This window comes from Leptonychotes weddellii, chromosome 1, assembly GCF_054177405.1.
Source record: "Leptonychotes weddellii isolate Sample4059 chromosome 1, ASM5417740v2, whole genome shotgun sequence".
Taxonomy (NCBI): Eukaryota; Metazoa; Chordata; class Mammalia; order Carnivora; family Phocidae; genus Leptonychotes; species Leptonychotes weddellii.
Genome location: NC_138369.1, coordinates 182,930,325 through 182,950,761, shown reverse-complemented (window position 1 = coordinate 182,950,761; position 20,437 = coordinate 182,930,325). Strand labels below are relative to the sequence as shown.

Here is a 20,437-nt window from a genome sequence, read left to right as displayed (position 1 = left end):
TTGAGTCTCTTATGGTTTGTCTCCCTCTCTGATGTCATCTTGTTTTTTCCTCTCACACATAATTTTACATATATAGTGTGTACACACACACACACACACACACACACTCACAAATACAATGAGGTCGCATTCAGGCACACAACACTCCCAGAGACTGCTCTGGGCACAAGCTTCATGTGGAAGGCCATGGGGGCAGGAAGACCAGCGGGACCACGGTGCGGCACCAGGGGCTTCTCATCTTCGGTGGCAGGCGTTCCCGTGGTGGCCCAGAGCCAGTCTGTCCGCCCGCCCCCGCACCCACACCCCAGGACACAGCTTCCAGGCAGAGTGAGACCCACAACAGGCCCGTACAGGAGCCTCCCAGGCTTAAAAGCCCCAAGAGCCAGTATCTCTTACGCCAACAGGAAGAGTTTCTAGAGCCCCCGTGAGGGACACGTAGTTACGACAACTGCTGCGCTCAGCAAAGACATGGCTCCCTAACAGGTATTTAAGATGGCCCCAAGGGAGGTGCAGGTTATCAGTCAGGGCTCATTTTGCCATAAGTGACGCTGCCTAGGAACATAGCTGACAGCCACCTTGACCAGGCTTCCAGAGAAACGGCCAGGTTAACCAAAGATCAGAGTTTCATGCAGAAGGGGACAGGATTTTGTTACCCTTACCTACCACGTATCTCCTCTGTAGATTTATTTTTAATATACATTCTTATAATTTCTTTATAAATGAACAAAAGTGGTATTTGTCAACCTTTAAATCCGTGTCTCCCAGCTTATTGTCAGACTATGTTTAAAAATAGTACCAGAGAGATGTTGCCATCGGAAGTCTGCTTGTTGAAGCTTTTCATAGAGTTCACGGGACAACCAAGGACTGTGAGTCATGAAGTGCGTTAAGGAAGGGTTCCAGCGTGTATCAAACAAGCACTTCAGACTGAATATAGCTCGGATCCCACGAGTTCTGAGAGGCCCATTCATGCACCGTTTGCACGTGCAGGCGATCGGATCACTGTGAACAGTTGTGTTCGTGACTGTTCATGCCTTCCGCGCTCTCGCCCGGGCTCCCCCCGGCTGGGCCAGGCTCTGGCATCTGGTTGGGCCACCCTACTCTGTGAGAAAGGAACTGGTCCCTGCAGGGTTTGCGGCCATGCCCTCCGGTCTCATGGGTTGTGGTGGAGGAACTAGGTCTAGACAGAGACCGGGCCGGCCTGGCCCCCCACCAGCCGGAGCCACGTTAGCGGATTAGCTGCAAGTGGCCAGAAGCTTTTGTGAACCCTGCTCGCAGATGCTGACCAGCAGGGCCCGGCCGCCTGCCTCAGGCCTCTCGCCTCTGTAGGACATGTCCTCTAGACTTTTCTGTGAGTTACACATGGGAGTGGGCCTGGAAGCTAGGGTGTCAGCTGTGACCAGTCACTTTGTCCCTGGAAGGTCTGTGCAGAGAGACCTGCCCTTCTGAGAGTTCTGGATCCAGGATCTGACACCAAGTGACAGGTGCCAAGAGGTTATGATATGGGTTTCTTGGGTCTCATGTACAGTGTGAATAAATGCTTGCAGCTCTTAGCCCTTTTCGATCAATGAAGCACTTTTTGAGGGGGAATGAGCCTGTGTCTCGAGGGGGAAACAATCTGCCTTCTCTCAACACATTGAGGGGAGTTTCAATTATCCGTAGATGACTTGATAGCAGCTTCCACGGACTAAGCTCTTATTGTACACCAGGCAACAAGAAGGTCATCTTCGTTTCCCACAGGGAGAAACAGAAGCCTAGAGGTGATCGCAGTGGCCCAGAGTCCTAGCCAGTAAGGGGCAGAGCTGGGATTTGAACCTAGGTCGACGTGACGCCCTGGCCTGCCCCCTGCAGCCATCTCCTCCTCGCCCCGCACACGCTCAGTGAAGCGTCCTCGTGTTGGTTACGCACCCCAACTGCACAAGTGTTGGACACAGTGATGGGGTCTGAGGACGCCTGACTTTACAAGTGAGCCGGGGACCACCTGGGAACGCTGCTGCCTGGCTCAAGCCTGGAGGACGGGGGGCCGCCGATGCCCGGCACCGGACCGACGACTTCCACAACAGGCCCTGCTTCCATTCCCATTCCTCTTCTCCCGGGCCAGGCCCGGGGACCACCATTACTTTCTCTTTATTTCTTAGCTAGTTCCCACCTAGGTGGCATTTCATAGCTCAGATGTGTGCTGGTTCTCTGCGCAAGGACAGGTGACTTGTCCGCAGTAAATGCCCAGCTCGAGGGGACTGTGCTGTCTTCTCTTTCCATCCCTGCATCACCTGGCACACACTGTTGATTTTTCTTCCTAGCTTCCTGTTGCAGACAACCTCAAACACGTAGGAAGGAGAGGTCAGATCAAGACAACAACTCACGTCCTTGTCACCCAGCTTGTACCCACCGTCAGGTCATGGCCAATTTTGTTCCTCTCATCCCCCTTTCCCTCAGTCCTCCCACTCTCTGGATTATTTTGAACAAACCCCAAACATCACATCATCTCATGTAAAAACTCCAGTACGTGTCTCTAAAGGATAGGATCCCCGCTTTTAAAAACATAAAATACCATGATAATACCTAAGATAAACTAACAATAATCGCTTACTAGATCATCAAATAGCTACACAGTGACCAAACTTCCTCAGCTTTCTTCTACCTCTATTTCTGTTTGAGTCAGGATCCCATACTTTGTTTGCCTAAACCATAAACACTGAAGAAACCTGGGACCCAGCTGACCATGTGAGACATGAATCATGGAAGGAGCAAATGTACAAACTAGTATCTGTCGATTCTTACGCCCTCTTCCGATTTCCGGGAGCACATCTGCTCATTCAACCAAGCTTTACGGCATATCCGCTCTGTGCCAGGCACTGGTCAAGGATGAATGAAAGTCTTTCTTGAACATAAAGGAAGTTGTGTCAGAAGAGATGAGGGGGATCACTGAAGCCAGTATGCTAGTGTCCCATCCAGCCCAGAGGTCAGCAAGCTTTTTTGGTAAATTAGGCTTCGCGGGCCAGACAATCCCTGTTGCAACCGTTCAACTCTATTGCTGTGGCCTGAAAGCATCCATAGACCATACGTTATTAAAAGACGGTGAAATTGTGTTCTGCTAAAACTTTATTTACAACAACAGGCTGGTGGGCTGGATGTGGCCCACGGGCTGTGGTTTGCCAGCCCCTGGTCTAGCAAATCACACTCCTCCAGCACCAGCCTCCATGCTCGGTCCTGGGGTTTGACCGTCATACCCACCTGTTTGCTGGCTATGCGGAGTCAGAGACAGGACTGGGGTGCATGGAATCCATACTTCTCAGTGAGGAGTAAAGTGAAGAAAGCCTAAATGATCAAGAAGTTTTACAGCCAAGTTCTCTTACCATTCCAGTAGTACAGGAACCAAGGCACAGATAGCCATGGGGAAACCAGGTCCTCCAACTTAGCTCGGACACGTAAAGAGACGTTGAAATATGGTGGGAAACCATTTGACAGGCTGGTTGGAGTGAAGTTACACTCCGTCGTGGTGACGTTCATACAGTCCACGCCTATGTCCCTGGTGTCGTACCACCTACTGTCAGAGGGGCTGCAAAGGAAAAAAGGCTTTCACTTCACGGACTTCTCTCTTCTGCCACATCCAGCGGTTTCCCCAGAGCCGATTTTTTAATAAGCAGCTTTCCTGAGATACAACTCGCAGAGCAAAGAATCCACCCCAGTTAAAGTGTACAGATTCGAAGGGCTGTGCCGCCATCACCATGATCAATTTTAGGGTGTTTTTATCAGTCCCCCAAAGAAACCCCGTACCTATTAGCACTCACTCCCCACTGTGCCCCAACCCCCTAAGCCCTGGGCGACCATTAATTGTCTACTTTCAGTTTCTACGGATTTGCCTCTCCCGGACATTTCGTACAAACGGGCTCATAAACGGCATGGTCTTTTCTGATTGGCTCTTTCCACCGGGCGTGTTTTCAGGCGTGATGCGTCATACCGTAGCATCAATACGTCATCCCTTCTGAGGGCCGAACACGATCCCCGCATACACTTAGAGTACATACCGTTTCTCTGTTCACCTGTTTCTGGACGTGGTGGCTGTTCCCACTTTTTCGCTGTTGTGTGTAACGCTAAGAAATATTCACGTGCAAATTTCTTTGTGGACATAACTTCTCAATTCTCTGGGGTGAACGCCTAGGAGTGGAACTGATGGGTCTAACTCTTATTTTAAACTGTCTTCCAAAGTGGCTGCACCATTTTACACTCCCAGCTGCAATGTATGAGGGTTCCAATTTCTCCACATCCTCACCAACACTTGTCATTATGCCTTTTTTTAATTTTTATTTTTTTATTACGGCCATCCTAGTGGTGGTGCTGTGGTGGATCTTAAATTCGCATTTCTTTGATGAATATTGATGTTGGGCATCTTTTTATGTATTTATTGGCCATTTGTATATTTTCTTTGCAGAACTGTCTACTCAAACCCTTTCTCTGTATTTTAATTGGGTTGTCTTTTAATTGTTGAGTTGTAAGAGTTCTTTATATACTCTGGATGCAAGTCTCTTATCAGACTTTTCCCATTCAGTCCTGCAACTGATTTTGATTCTTCAAACTCAGCCTCTGTAGCCAATGTCTTAGGAAAGATACCGTGTTCATACAAACCCCACTCATGCTTCCTGCTGGTGTGGAGTTTGTTTTATCCCACAGCTGCCCATTTAAAGTTTGCATCACCCGTATGAAAACCCTGCTAAGGGGCGCCTGGGTGGCTCAGTCGTTAAGCGTCTGCCTTCGGCTCAGGTCATGGTCCCAGGGTCCTGGGATCGAGCCCTGCATCGGGCTCCCTGCTCCGCAGGAAGCCTGCTTCTCCCTCTCCCACTCCCCCTGCTTGTGTTCCCTCTCTCTCTCTCTGTCAAATAAATAAATAAAATCTTAAAAAAAAAAAAAAAGAAAACCCTGTTAAATACGAGGCCACATATTCTTGTAAATGACAATGCATTCCCCAGAGTCCCAATGCCACACGCCCACATGGGACTCTACTCTCCAGCTTTAATCTCTGTGCTTAGGGTGACAGACTTGAGAAAAACCAGAGAGGTGGCTGCTAGGGACCTCAATGGGGGGCAGTAGGCTGTGTGCTCTGTAGAGACAGGCTATGCGCCCCACAGCAGCTCTGGCCTAGAAAGCAAGGCTGGGGAGACAGAAGAGACGAGGCTGGGGATCCCTGCCACCAGCTCTCACACACCACACTTCTAAGGGTGCCTTTGACCCTGACTGGAGACTCCTCTGTCAAAGTGGCCAGTGGCAAGATGAAGGCCACTTCAAGATGCGTGGCCGTGGCTTCCGTGGAAGATGCTGCCATACTCACATTACCACCAAGCCCCAGGGGCCAGACCCTACTGGGGAGGGGGATCCCCAAGCACATGCAGCCCCATCTTAGATTAGGGGTGTGCTTCAGAAGGGGTAAGCGAACTTTAAAAAGTTATACAGATACTTAGAGATACTCTAACCTTCTCCCCTGCAGATCCCAGCTGTTGAACTTGGGCAAAAGGCTCCCCACATTTCAAAGGCTCATTTCCCGACTTACCAGGGAATGGACTACTCCTGTTCCCCATCCTCCCCTCTCCTCCACCCTTGGCCCTGTCTCAGAACTGCTTTTGAACAATGTTTCTCCACAAAGGGGCCTAAGGGGGGACAAACCCTCCCAATTTAAGTGACAGCTGACCCATGACAGCAGTTTCAGGGGGCAGTGCGGAAAAGGAAGCTGCGTTCTGGAGGCCGCCTCCCCCTCTCTTCGCAAAGGGGGTAAATAAGGGGATGATGTTGGCCGCACTTCAGTGACCCCGGCCTCGAGCAGGGCCCCGCCCACCGCCAGACTTGGCCTCCTGTCGTGGCCCGGGCGTGGCCGAGTCTCACCCCGACAGTCCAGCGGGCTCCCCCTCACCATGTATCCATCATGGACTGCCTCTGACCCTGAATTTCAGTTTGAAAGCAGCCCTCATCATGAGAGGAAGCACAGCATGGTGGTTGAACACATGGACTCTGGAGCCAGATGACCTGGGTTCAAATCCCCATTACCTGCCTCTCTGTTCCTTAGTCCCTTATCTATAAAATGGGGATAAATTATGGTATTTGCCTCCCCGAGGGATCATGAAGTTTGCACCAGCCGACATTAGGAAAGTGCCTGAGCCAGGACCTGGTGCCCAGGAAGCACCATGTAAATGGTGCCAGGTTCCACACCTGGGCGACTATGGACTTCACTGTTCGGCCTCTGTTAGATCACTTCCAAAAATGGCAAGTGTCCCCTCTGACCCAGCAATCCCTCTGCTACAAATGAAGAAAACAATCAGATGATTTATGTACGAGGACCCAAGCTGGTGACCGTCTACACCCGCAAGTGGGGAAGCGTTACATACATCATGTGTGATGCATCATCTAATAAAATGAGCAGTAAAAATGTTTACACAGAGACCATTAGGAGGAAAAGTGCTCATACACTTAATTATGTTTGGTTGGAAAAAAAAAAAAAAGGAAGCAGCACCCAAAAGCGTAACCCCAGTTTTGTTTCATTTTTACGCATACCCTGGCACATTTTCAAACCAAGTGCATGCATTTAGAAAAAAGTCTAGAGAGAAATACGCCAGAAGGAGAATAGGGATTATTCTTGGGCTGTAGAGCACTAGGTTGTTTAAATTTTATTCTTTCTACTTTTCTGGGTGTTCTAGCCTTTTTGTAAAGAACACGTGTTGCTGTTAAAATCAGAAAAATAAAATGAAATAAAAAAACGTTTTCAGAAGACTGGGCTGGTCAGGTCAAGTTTTCTCAAAGTGAAATCTCCAGATTTTTTAATGTTGGCACTAAGTGAAAAAAAAAAATTAAACACTCGGGGTCAAACACAGCCTGAAGGCCACACTCTCTGCAACCCCTGATTTAAACTTGACATTTTCCCACAGTGCTCAGTGTAATTTTGGCTTTGGCTACTGTACTGTCAGAAAACAGGCACCTTCATTTCTAATTACAGTAACGCTTTACTGTAGAGAAACAGGATGGAAAAGTTCTAAGTCCCACAAGTCTCAAAATGAAATTATTTCATGTCGCTAAAATGTCCCAAACATGTAAAAGTCTCTAAAAACAAAACAAGAGCAAAGGCCCTCCTCTCATCAAATCTGCGATTGGAAAAGAAAACAAGACCAGCCCTGGTTTCAGTTTCTCATTACCCCTCAACTTTTCCAAAGAAGGACGTTCACATTCACCCCATTCTTTGTTTCTTTTACCAAAACCAACCTCTATCCTGAAAAAACATCTGCAAAATGCTTTCCAAAAGGGAAACGAAGTAAACATGTTAGTCTGGGAAAGGAAACTGTCAAAGGCTTCAAGGAATATTTCTACTATCTCTTGAACTCTGTCGACCCAGAGATGTACTTCCCCCTTCAAGGCTAAGGGATGCGAGTCAGGATATCAGCTGTGACTTCCTGTCACCGAAATCTTGTTTAGTTCTACGACATCATGTTTACTGAATGCTGAGGAGGGCCAGCTTCTCGGGCTCGTGACCCATGGAGGGGCACAAAGCCCCACTCTGAGGAGGCACTCAGTTTGATGCTCGGCTGTCGCCATCTTGAAGTTCTCAGTAATTCTGGACAGGGGGCCTTGCACCATTTTCATTTTGTGCTGGGCCCCACAAATTATATAGCTGGTCCTCGTGGACTGGTCTGCTTACTATAGATTATTGGCACTTATTTGAGGAACAGCTAAATGTAATTCAGAGATGACCCCTAAACCCTGGTTTAGAATCGATTTTTATTAAGCAAATGTTGTTACAATGGACATTCAAAGGTGAAAAAGAAGTCAGCTGGAGACGCACTCCTCTTACAAATGAAGTGCCCGTAATTTTTCCAGGTTCCTTCCCTGTTCTTGACCACAGATATGGTCCAAATTTTACACAGTTGCAACCACTACCAGATTATCCTTTTTAATAGTTGCCTAATGTTCAACTACTAGTTAACATGACACAATTTGGCATTTTTCTGCGGATGGACATGAATTTATACTTCAATGTCTATCTTCACGAATACCAGTGGCTTTTTTTCCTTTCCTTTTTTTTTTTTTTTAAGATTTTATTTATTTATTTGAGAGAGCGAGAGTTTTGGGAGAGGGAGAGAGAATCTGAAGCAGATTACGCACTGAGCACAGAGCCCGACTCAGGGTTCCATCCCTCAACTGGGAGATCATGACCTGAGCTGAAACCAAGAGTCGGACGCTTAACTGACCGAACCACCCGGGGACCCCATTTTTTTTCTTTTTCTGATGGGGGCTTGTATTACCTGCGTAGGGGGAAAGTGACGTGGACATTTCTGTGTCTCTAGCTCTATGGTGGATGACTCTGCTGGAGGGCTGTGCGAACGCGTCCTCACCCAGCACGATCTCCATCAACCACACTCTCCCAAGCACTGAGCATTACCATTTCCTTAAATTTTGTGTAACTGGTAATATAAAATGACTCGGCCAATAATTTTAACTTAGTCTTCTCTTAACCTATGTAACGAGGTAAACACGTAACAACGGAGGACTTCGATTCTGCCTTTCTTTTTCCCTTACGCGTTTCTGTTGCACACCGAGCGATGATAAACTGTGAAAGCGGGTGAGCGAGAGAATGAGGGGCCAGAAGAATGTGTGAAATGGAAAACCCCTTTTAGAAATCGAGAATTAGTAGTAATGAAGTGAATACTTTCCGTAGTAGGCCAAATCTGGCCCGTAAAGTTCAATAACCAGATTTTCAAACTTGAAGAAGATGAAGGCTACAAGGTGCCTCCTGCCCTTTCTAGACAGGAAGCCCTCTTCTACACACCTCTCCTGAAACCAGTGAGAACAGTCTCCCCGCCCAACTAAGAAGCCCTGTGGGGAGGCAGCCGAGTCTCTGATACCAATACTGTCTAAGCCTTCGCGTGAGTGGGAGGTGGTGAAATCTCTGTCCTCCGAGATTTTTTTTTTTTTAAAGATTTTATTTATTTATTTGAGAGAGAGAATGAGAAAGAGAGAGCACGAGAGGGGGGAGGGTCAGAGGGAGAAACAGACTCCCCGCTGAGCAGGGAGCCCCATGCGGGACTCAATCCCGGAACTCCGGGATCATGACCTGAGCCGAAGGCAGTCGCTTAACCGACTGAGCCACCCAGGCGCCCTGTCCTCCGAGATTTTAAAAGTACCAGAGAAATATCTGCTTCCAGTGGATTTGCCCTCAATCCTGCCAAGAGGCAAGCCCGAGCGGCTGGCCCCCAGCCCCCCCGCGCCACTCCCCGTAAGGATGCCAACAGAAAGATCCAGCTTACTATTTGAACTGCACCTGGTAGACCACCGGTCTTGTATCATTGCTCAGCGACCCCGGCTCCCAACTCAGAACCTGCTCGGCATTGTACAGGTGAACCTTCGGGTTTCGAGGAGCTGGCAGCTGGGCGCGAGAGTCTTGAAAGGGTCAGGGAGTGAGAGTAGGGGGCGGAGGTGAGAGAGAAACGGGGGAGGGTTGAAAGAGAAAATCTGATTACAACAATATTCAAATGCACGTCATCAAACCATTCACACAACTCCGTTTTTGTCAAAGTACAGGAATGGTTATTACCAGGGTCTCCAGGCATGTCCCCTCACCCCCACCTTTCACTAAATATGGCACCAGCTACACCGTCCATGGAAGGAAAGAGAGGCTTGGGGCCTGCAGATTCCAGTTCTTCTGAACGGGGCCCGGGTGCCAGAGTCCGGCTCGACTAGAATTCGTGTTCTATCTCTAATAAGCAGGTGCGGCTGGGCAGGTTAACTTGACAGTCTGCGCCCCACTGTCTTCTTCAGGAATAAGGGCTAAATAACCATACAGTCCCTAAGTGAACATTGAATTGGTGGCCACGGGACAGGCATTCACCCCAGACATGCACTGGTACCAAGGGAGGGCCTGGTAAACCTCCACACACATGTGCACACACTCGCACACACTCACACGCCCATGCCCCACACCAGGTGTGCAAAGCCCAAAGGCACGTGGAGGGTGAGACACGTCCTTTGGGCTTCGTAAAGAGTTGCAGTGTTTCCCAAGGACCCCCAGTATCAGAATCACCAAGGTCCCGCTTAAAATGCAGATCCCCAGGCCCACCCCCCAGACCAGGAAATCCACGAACAGCCAAATCACACCCGCCCCTGGGGATCCACCACCAAGGTCAGAGCCCCGTCCTGGGGTGACCTGGGAGGCACAACCCAAGCAGGCACTTCACAGGACAGGGCTGGGGACCACAAGCGCAGGAGCCTCTTCTCTTGCAAGAAAACACGATCACGATGGGCCTCTCTCTGAGATTGAAAGAGGAATGAGAAAATGCCCAGGAGGTGGAAAGAAAGGTTCTGGAACATGCTGTTCCAGAATTCAGAGCAGGAAATTCAAACCATATGTTTTCGGTAAGCACATCCAATCTCCGGGAATGGTGGCCAGCTCTTCTTCTGAAAGGTGCGTTACCAAGAGTCTGTGGCCACTTGTTTACTTCCAGAAGGCCCACTGTCTCCACAGCTCTGAGCTCAGGAGGACCTTCGTTCCAGTTCCTTATTCAACCGGCTAACCAACACTTCTGCCAGTTCACACCAGGGCCAAAGGCAGGCAGGCTGGGGCCGTCTGGAGGGAGGCTGTTCTGCTGGGCAGGCCCATCTGGCCCACTGCGGCTGCTGTGCGGCCCCGGCGGATCGAGAGCGCAGCTGACTGGAGGCCTGCTGCTGGGAGCAAGATGCAGCACCCCCCACCCCCCAGGGGAGGGCTTCCTTAGGGCCGGGCACTCGTCAGAGTCTCAGAAACCTCCTTTTACTTTCCTATCAGTTTCCTATGGATGCTGAGATGAAGTAGCGCCGATTTAGTGTCTTAAAACAACCCAGCTTGATCGCTTACAGTTCTGGAGATCAGAAGTTTGAAACTGGTCTCACTGGGCTAACGTCAGGGTGTTGGCGGGGCTGGGTTCCTCCTGGAAGCTCTGGGGGAGAAATGGCTCCTTGCCTCAGGCAGCTTCTAGAAGCAGCCCACATTCTTTGGCTCTGACTCCTTCCCCCAGCAACAACGGGCTGATTCCTTCTCTCTCTCTGTCTTTTTTTTAAGTGACTACCCATTTATTTATTTTTCTTAAAACAATTTTTTTGAAGATTTATTCATTTATTTTATAGAGAGAGAGCACAAGCAGGAGGGGCACAGGGAGAGGAGAGAGAAACCCAAGCAGACTCTGCACTGAGCACGGAGCCTGACATGGGTTTGATCCCACGACCCCCGAGATCACGACCTGAGCTGAAATCAAGAGTCAGACACTTAACCGACTGAGCCAACCAGGTACCCCTTTTTAAATTTTTATTTAAATTCTAGTTAGTTAACATACAGTGCAATATTGGTTTCAGGAGTAGACTTCAGTGATTCATCACTTACGTATAACACTCGGTGCTCATCACAACAAGTGCCCTCCTTAATGCCCATCAACCCATCCCCCACCCACCTCCCTCCATCAACCCTCAGTTTGTTCTCCATTGTTAAGAGTCTCTAATGGTTTGGTTTCTCTCTCTCTCTCTTTTTTCTTCCCCTCTGTTCATCTGTTTTGTTTCTTAAATTCCACACGAGTGAAATCATATGGTATTTGTCTTTCTCCGATTTATTTCACTTAGCATAACACACTCCAACTAGATCCACATTGTTGCAAATGGCAAGATTTCATTCTTTTGGATGGCTGAGTAATATTCCACTGTATGGCTATACCACATCTTCTTTATCCATTCATCAGTCGATGGCCCTTTGGGCTCTTTGTATAGTTTGGTTATTGTTGATAGTGCTGCTATAAACACTGGGGTGCATGTGCCCCTAAGAATCTGTATTTTTGTATCCTTTGGGTAAATACCTAGTAGTGCAATTGCTGGATCATAGGGCAGTTCTAGTTTTAACTTTTTAAAAAAGATTTTATTTATTTGAGAGAGAGAGGGAGGGAGAGAGAGAGAGCAGAGGGAGAGACAAGAGGGACAGGGAGAGAGAGAATCCCAAGCAGACTCTGTGCAGAGCACGGAGCCCAATGTGGGGCTCAATTTCTTTTTTTTTTAAAAGATTTTATTTATTTATTCATGAGAGACAGAGAGAGAGAGAAGCAGAGGGAGAAGCAGGCTCCCAAGGAGCAGAGAGCCCGATGCGGGACTCGATCCCAGGACCCTGGGATCGTGACCTGAGCCGAAGGCAGACGCTTAACCATCTGAGCCACCCAGGCGCCCGTGGGGCTCAATTTCACGACCCTGAGATCATGACCTGAGCCAAAATCAAGAGCTGGATGCTCAACTGACTGAGCCACTCAGGTGCCCTCTATTTTTAATTTTTGAGGAACCTCTACACTGTTTCCCAGAGTGGCTGCACCAGTTTGCATTCCCACCAACAGTGTAAGAGGGTTTCCCTTTCTCTGCATCCTCGCCAACACCGGTCGTTTCCCGTGTTGTTAATTTTAGCCATTCTGACAGGTGTGAGGTGGTATCTCATTGTGGTTTTGATTTGCATTTCCCTGATGATGAGTGATGTTGAGCATCTTTTCATGTGTCTGTTGGCCATCTGTACATCTTCTTTGGAAAAATGTCTATTCATGTCTTCTGCCCATTTCTTAACTGGATTATTTGGTTTTTTGGGTGTTGAGTTTGGTAAGTTCTTTATAGATTTTGGATACTAACCCTTTATCAGCTATGTCATCTGCAAATATCTTCTCCCATTCCGGAGGCTGCCTGTTGGTTTTGTCGACTGTTTCCTTTGCTATGCAGAAACTTTTTATCTTGATGGGGTCCCAATAGTTCATTTTTGCTTTTGTTTCCCTTGCCTTTGAAGACCTGTCTAGCAAGCGGTTGCTGAGGCCAAGTTCGAAGAGGTTGCTGCCTGTGTTCTCCTCTAGGATTTTGATGGTTTCCTCTCTCACATCTTTCATCCATTTTGAGTTTATCTTTGTGTGTGGTGTAAGAAAGCGGTCCGGTTCCATTCTTCTGCATGGTGCTATCCAGTTTCCCCAGCACCATTTATTGAAGAGACAGGGCCGATTCCTTCTCATGATGTCACCACTCTGGTCTGACTCTCCTGCCTCCCTCTTCGAGGACCCTTATGATGACACTGGGCCCACGGAGCCCTACCATCCAGGGTCATCTCACCATCTCAGGATCCCTGGTCACACCTGCAAGGTCCCATTTGCCACGTGAGGTCACACAGCCACAGGCTCTGTGGCTTAGGATGTGGACCTCTTTGGGGACCGTTACTTTGCCTGCCACAGTGCCCTTCACCATCCCGTCTCTGGGGAGGAGCCGTCTCCTGGTACCCCCATCTCCCAGATCCAGACATTCAGCTAAGGAAGGAAGCACCAACGGGCCGACCAAGAAGAGTGGACTTCCACCCCAACTGACAGGTGGCCCAGAAGAAAGGCTTCCCCGTAAACGTGGAGTCTCCAGATGAGCCCTCTACTTTCTTCAGCTTCCGTTTTCCCGAGGTGTGGGGAGCTGATCCACAGTTTTACTCTGACATTTGACTTTCCTGGAATCCCGTCTTACCACATTCAGAGACAATAACAGTCTTACAACTGAGGGTTTCACAATGAAGCACCAAAGACTGCCCACTCATTAGCAACTGCCTCATCACACTGCCCTCTGCATCTCTCAGAAGGCCTGTCCTTGAACTGCCTCGCCCCTGCACCATGGCCCCCACGGGGCCCTCCTTGTTCCTGGGAAACTCAGAGCCTGCCCTTGCCGCTCCTTCTCTGGAACCTTCTTTCCAGCTATGCCACAGCTCTCTCCCCTCCTCCCTCAGGTCTCTGCTCTTACTAGAGTGGTTTCCTGTGTAAAATGCCCAGGGTGCGGGGTTCCCTGTCCCTGCCTGACTCGTCTGCATGGTGCTTGTTCACCACCTGGGTCCTTTGTTTACACCACGGTGCTTAGGAGCATGGATTCCAGAACTAGACTGCCTGAGTTTAAATATGCACGCACCTTAGGGCCTTGGGCAAGTTGTTTAACTTCTTTGTGCCCCAGCTGTCTCATCTGTAAAATGGGTACAGTACAGACTTCATGGTGTTGTTATGAGGACAGAATGAGTTAGTTTCATGCTCGGGGCTGAGGACAGGGCAAGCACCTTGTGATCCGTGCCTCTCCTCATTGCCAGCAGTTTATCCACAGTCTCCCTGAACACGAGAGTGGGGAGCTCCAGGAAGACTGGGTGTTGTTGGATTTGGGGATCGTTTTACCCCTCCCCTCCCCCCCCTGCATGGAATAGCAGGCACTCAGGATCTGGGGAATGACTGGCCTGAAGCCCAGCAGCGTGCTCGCCTTCAGAGATTACATAACCAACTTCTTGTCCTCAGCGGTGCATTCATCCACTGGAAAACCAGGCAGAGCTTAGGTTCCCCTTTTCCTTCCTTGCTTTATGCTTAAGTTCCTCCCTTTTGTCTGGTCTCTGCTGCGTCAGGGAGTGGGTGGACAACGCTGGGCTGTGACTTATCTGTTTGGCTCCAAAGAGTCAGCATTCTTAGGGTCATAGTGCCTGCTGTCAAAGGTGTCCATAAAGGCTCAGTGGGAAGAGAACCAAACTTATGGACAAAGGGCATAGGCTGGAAGGCTGATCCTGCGACCTACAGCCACAGACCCTGCCAACAACCCAGCTGAGCCTCAGTTTCCTCCTGACTCGTGGAACAATGCCATCTCTCCCGGACTTGTAGTGAGGGGCAAATGCAAGAGCACAAATGAAAGGCAAATTAGACACTGCTGTCTGAGTAAATTTCTAAGACGTGACTGTTTCAGGGTGTCCTGATTCCTCATGATGTGGCTGCTTGCACAGGTGGTGAGCAACAACCAGTCACCCAGACTCTGCCTTCAGGGACCCGCAACAGGGTGCTGAGCCCTGTGCTGGGCACTGTATCAATGGTCTGACTCCAATGTAGGCAGAATAGTGGCCCCCAAAGATGTCTGTGTCCTGTGATTATATTAGGTTACATGGCAAAGGGGAACTGAGGTTGTAGACAGAATTTAGGTTCCTCATCAAAAGACCTTAAAATAGGGAGCTTATCCTCAAATAGCTGGGTGGACCCCATGTCATCACAACGGTGTTTCTCTGGAAGCTGGAGAAGGCAAGTCAATGAATCTCCCCCTAGAACCTCCAGAAAGGAACGTATCCTTATTGACACCTTGATTTTAGCCCAATGGAACCAGCATCTGGCTTCTGACCTCCAGAGCTGTAAGATAATAAATTCTCTTGCTATTTTAAGGCACTAAGTTGGCGGTGATTTGTTACAACAGGCACTAATATGGTCCCTGGAGGGGGACACCAGGGCTTTAATGACACCCAGCTCCTACAAGATAAAAGCTCACAGTAATAGTAGGGGGTACAAAGTTCCACTTCCCCTCCCCTCTCCATGCCCTTGGGGTAATCCTCATAAACTATCAATGGTAAGAAGAGATAATGTAGGGATCACCTGTGTGGAGTGTCCTCTGCCCCTCGTGACTACAGCTCCTCCTGTGCCCCCTTCCTGCCCTGCCCATGACCTCTGATCCACCCTGGACTCCAGGCATTTGAGACTTCACCTTAAGAATAGGCTATCCTGCGTCTCAAAAGGATAGTTTGGTTAACATACATCACGCACAGAGGGGCGCCTGGGTGGCTCAGTTGGTTAAGCATCTGCCTTCGGCTCAGGTCATGATCCTGGGGTCCTGGGATTGAGTCCCTCCTTGGCTCCCTGCGTCGGGCTCCCTGCTCAGTGGGGAGTCTGCTTCTCCCTCTCCCTCTACCCCTCACCCATCCCTACTCATGCTCTCTCTCTCTCTCTCTCTCTCTCGCTCGCTCCCTTGCTCTGTCTCAAATACAACAAATAAAATCTTTTAAAAAAACCCTACACATCACACACAGATAATGAAGTACATTAAAATAAATTAACATTAAAATTAATCATTTAATCTTGACATCCAAAGACCCCTCCATGGATGGGGCGTTATGATGAACATCAATGACCTTGCAGGTGAGGAGAAGTCAAAAAACAATCCCTGAATCCTCAGCCGTAACCAGGAAGTTGCTCTGATCAGTAAATCCTCAACATCAGCTTATTTACCTAGACCATTTGTCTCTTCCTATAAAGGACAATTTTGTTTCCTTGAGAGTAGATGGGGCTATTACCTACTTGAAAAGAATGGTGGAGAAAATAAAGACAGAGAATGTTTATAAAACCTTGTCTGACCTAGAAGAGTGGCCTAATACATGCTATTACTATCATTTTTAGTTTGCCCCAAAACATGTCAGCTACTTAGGAGTTTTAACTGTTGAGATTATGGGCAAATAAGAGTTACTTAATGCAGGAGTGTCTGGGTCGCTCAGTCAGTTATGCATCCAACTCTTGATTTTGGCTCAGGTCACCATCTCAGGGTTGTGAGATTGAGTCCTATGTCAGGCTCCGTGCTCAGCGGGGAGTCTGCTTCTCTCTCTCTCTTTCCCTCTGCGCCTCCCCCTGCACTCTCTCTCGAAAATAAATAAATCGTAAAAGAAAAGAGTTACTTAATGCACATTAACATTTGCAATGGTTTTCAGGTTGTTGGGCATTTACTATCTTTCTCAGTGGTCTCTCTTCGCATTCGAAGAAGCTTTAATTGGTCAAGTTAGCAAATCACGGTAGTAAAATTCTAAGGCACAAGTACCTTTCCAATCTACTGCAAAACTAAGCAGCAGGTACAAATACAAAGAGAAGCCTCAATTCTTCAACATTCAGGTAAATGGTCAGAGAGACAGTTGATTTACTGCACTTTAGTGGAGTTGATTAATTTTTAATCTAAAGCAAATGGCCACTGCTTAAAGCATTACTACTGAGGGGAGCAAAATATGCAACCCCAAAATATGTCACTTTGGCATGTTGATTTTTTTTTTTTTGCATATTAATTATTTGGAATTAAAGTTACTTAAAAAACAGTCGGTGCAAGAAGGACACTCTGATTTTCCTTTATCCCCTTAAAAGCAGGAAATAAATCTCTCCTGTGAAGGTATCCTCCCTATACCAGGAGGGTAAAGGGCATCTTTACTCAGAGATAGGAGATTCAAGGCTGAAAAGGCTGTATAAACAAACTTTGTTACTTCTTCATTAATTTGAGACCCCAAATTCAAATCCCCTTGTTTGGTTAAATCTCTGCAAATCATTGTTTCTATATCTAAAAGGTATGAAAGCTGCTTTCTTTGGTCACTTCTTCGAGTCTTATATTTTTATAAGCTCCTATAGGTACAAAATTAAATCTGTTTTTCTCCTGTTACTCTGTCTCATGTCAACTTAATTATTAGACCAGTGGAAGAACCTAGAAGGCAAGAAAGGAAAAGTTTCCCTCCCCTACACTACAATTTAGATCAGGTCCAATATTTTATGTATGTTATCCTTAACATACAACTCTAAGGGGTAGATATTAGAAGTTTTCCTTCTTAAAAATTTGCTTCCAACACTTATCTTTTTTCTAACCATAAAAGCAACCTCATAATTACTGAAGGACAATTGTGAATTATGAAAAAGCGTGGAAATTTTTCTACTACCCATTTACCATGTAACCATTGTTAATAGTTCCACTCTGTGCTTTGACTAACATAGTTTCTCTTAAAAATATCCCAGTTAGTTTTTTTTAATGGTTTATTATAAAAAAATTTCAAGTAGTCACAAAAGAGATTAGTATAACATGGTGCTATTTTTCAAAGGATCTGTGATGAAGGACCAGTTTCTATCTTTCTTCTTCTTTTTTTGGGGGGGGGTGGGGAGCGACAGAGGGCGAGGGTGAGAGAGGAGAGAGAGAGAGAATCTTAAGCTGGCTCCACGCCCAGGGGAGCTGACATGGGGCTTGATCTCATGACCTGAGCTGAATCAGGAGTCTGATGCTTAACCAAATGAGCCACCCAGGTGCCCCCACACCAGTTTATTTCTCATGCATCACACTGACCCAAACTTCGGTAAAAGACAATAAAAGATAATTACTAGAAAGAGGGGCATGGCCTCAGCTGTTGGGGCAATGTCAAATTGCAAAGTTTCTAAATATTTCTCTCCCAGTCGGACTCATGGCAGACAAGTCCCAAATGCTGCATAGACCCCCCCTCCCCCCCAGTGAGGGGTAGCACTAATATAAAGTAACCAACCAGCACTAAGCCATCACCCAGCTCAGGCAGTTACCAACATTTTGCCAAAGCCCAGATCCCAACTGAAGGAGGCCCAGGGAGGGCAGAACAGAGATTGCTCAAGATCTGAAGCTGGGGAGAGGTGAAGTCAGGATTCAAATCCATCTGTCTCAAAGGAAAACAACCATTTGGCCGGGAGCACACATCTTCATCTGCAAGGCTCCCCTTATCAAGGAGCTATGGAATTTAAGGACCTTTCTAAGTGATGTTGGCAGAAGAAACAAATCTAAACCACACCCTGAGCTTCACATGGGTGAAAACTTCTCAATTCTTGAGACTATTTAAGAGCTCCCCAACCTACCACAGTCTGTCCCTGAGAAAGAACCAGCAAAACACTTCCTCACTGAGGTCTTCTTTCCTTTTTCTTTTCCTTCTTCTTTTCTTTTCTTGGAGTTCTTAAATTTGGCTTATAAGTATGGGCAGTTAGTGTCAGAGGGAAGGAGGAGGCTGACCCAGGGAAGGCACTGTCTGGATGGAGCTGAGCTGGGATTAAAAGTCTGGTTCCAGTTGACTCCCTGCCATCAACACCAACACGACTGGGGGTCCGGGCATTTCTGAGTCCTGCCCTGAGTGCTGCCCACCCCCCATCTGTCCGATCCTAGGAAAAGGAGCATCTGGACTCTCACACTCACTAGCAAACGCACCCCCGCCCCAGTCAGAGTCACTTTTCCAGCCTGTGGCTGACCTCCGCCGCACGCAGCTGCAGGGAAGGAAGGCCTGGGCCCCGCTTCTAACTCAGGCCCCGGGGGAAGCAGGGGCTGCGGTCAGCCAGGCCGGGATGAAGAACGTGTGGCGGGCAGAGGCGGCCCTTTCCCGAGCCCTGCAGTCGCTCTTCCTTTGTTCACGCGGAGACATTCGCGGACCTCGGCCGCGCTCGGCTGCAGGGAGCGGCGGCGCGGGGGTGGGAGAAGACGAGCCGCAGAGTGTCCCGAGTCACGCAGGGGCAGAGGCAGCGTCTCGGGCCTCGGAGGGGTGATCCGGGGCGCGGGCGCCGGGAGGAGCGACCGCCGTCCCGCGGCTGCTCGGGTGCCCGCGGGCTCCCCGCCCAGGGACTGCCCGGAATTCCCGGTCGGCCAGCCCACACCCCACACCCACGTCAGGCTTCGCGCAAGCCGCCCCCCCCGCCTCCACTGCGGGCTCTTCGCACCCCTCGCCCGCGCGGGGCACCCCTCGGGTCGCAACCCGCCGCGACGACGTCTCCCCAGGCTGGGCTTACCTGCCAGGGCCGCAGCGGCGGCGCGGCCGCCAAGCAGCAACAGCAGCGGCAGCAGCAGCGACAGGAGCGACGGAGGCGGCCGCATGGCCCGGGGCTCTGGCGCCGGAGGCTCGGCGGCGGCTCTGGGGACGGCCCGGCCCCGGCGCGGGGTCCGCCGAGCGGCTCACGTCGCCGCCCGGGCGGCCATGGCGAGCGCAGGGCGCGCGGGGCCCGCCCCTTCCCGAGCGGCGGCGACGCGGCACGGGGCGGCGGGACAGCCCGGCTCGGCCGCCGCGCCCAGGCCGGCCCCTCCCGGCGCCCGCGCCCCGACCCCGCCCCACAGGCCTCGGGACTTTCCCGGCGCCCCGACCCGCGCGGTCACGCCCCCACCCTTGGGGCCCGTTGCCTGGAGCGCCCGGAGCGGCCCAGACCCCGGGCTCTGCGGCCGGCCTCCCCGAGCGCGAGCGCGGAGCGGGCTGCCTGGGACCCGCAAAGATCAGGGGCAGAGCGGGAACCCCGCCAGACGCCCACCTTCTGGGGCTTGCGACCCTTCTGGGAAGACCCCCGAAGCCCCAGGCCCGACTGGGCCTCCTGCGGAGCCGACGAACCTCCGCGCCCGCTCCACCCCCACCCGCGCCGCATCAGCCGCTCTGGTCCTGCTGCTCCCAGATGCGTGGAGTCACACGATTCTTCCCTTAGTTTAAACTTTGCTTCCTTAGCCTCTAACGTACACATTAAGCTTTCAAATCTTTTTTGAAAACAGGTTTAAGGGTACAGTGGTTAGAAAGGGCCTGGGTGAAGAAAGGTGTGGGGCTTTGGGGACCAGTGGGCACAGAGCAACGAACGCAGAGGGAAAGAGAGAAACGTCCATTTCAGGATGGCGTGTGGGTCTGGCCCTGGTCTGGGCACGGAAGTGAATGAGGAAGTAACCTCAGGAGCCGGGGGAGAGGGGTGGGGTGGGGTGGGGCCGGGGTGGCCTACTCTCCCAGCCTGAGCCTCCAGTTTGATGCCAGGATCTGGGTCTTCTGGGTTCTCCCAAGATGGGCCATAAACCCAGCTGAGCATGGAAGGAAAGAGCCAAAGAAGGGAATTAAAGAATAGGGTCATCA

The 20,437-nt window shown here is 49.8% G+C and overlaps 1 protein-coding gene across 3 annotated transcripts; it reads right to left on the bottom strand.

Annotated features, from left to right (window-relative positions):
- Positions 1–336: 336 nt before the first annotated feature.
- Positions 337–19,591, bottom strand: IFNGR2 (interferon gamma receptor 2). 3 transcript variants are annotated; one of them, XM_081799591.1, is made up of 4 exons: positions 19,350–19,591; positions 9,279–9,411; positions 3,354–3,556; positions 337–2,315 (listed from the first exon to the last, which is right to left on the bottom strand). In XM_081799591.1, exons 1-4 carry the CDS (start codon positions 19,432–19,434, stop codon positions 2,125–2,127), a joined length of 612 nt encoding a protein of 203 aa, XP_081655717.1. In that variant the 5' UTR covers positions 19,435–19,591; the 3' UTR covers positions 337–2,124. The 3 variants fall into 3 exon arrangements, with proteins under 3 accessions (XP_081655717.1, XP_081655725.1, XP_030876205.2); XM_081799599.1 differs by lacking the exon at positions 337–2,315 and adding an exon at positions 2,379–2,878 and having other exon boundaries at positions 19,350–19,589; XM_031020345.2 differs by lacking the exon at positions 337–2,315 and adding an exon at positions 2,380–2,874 and having other exon boundaries at positions 19,350–19,588.
- Between the last annotated feature and the right edge of the window lie 846 nt (positions 19,592–20,437).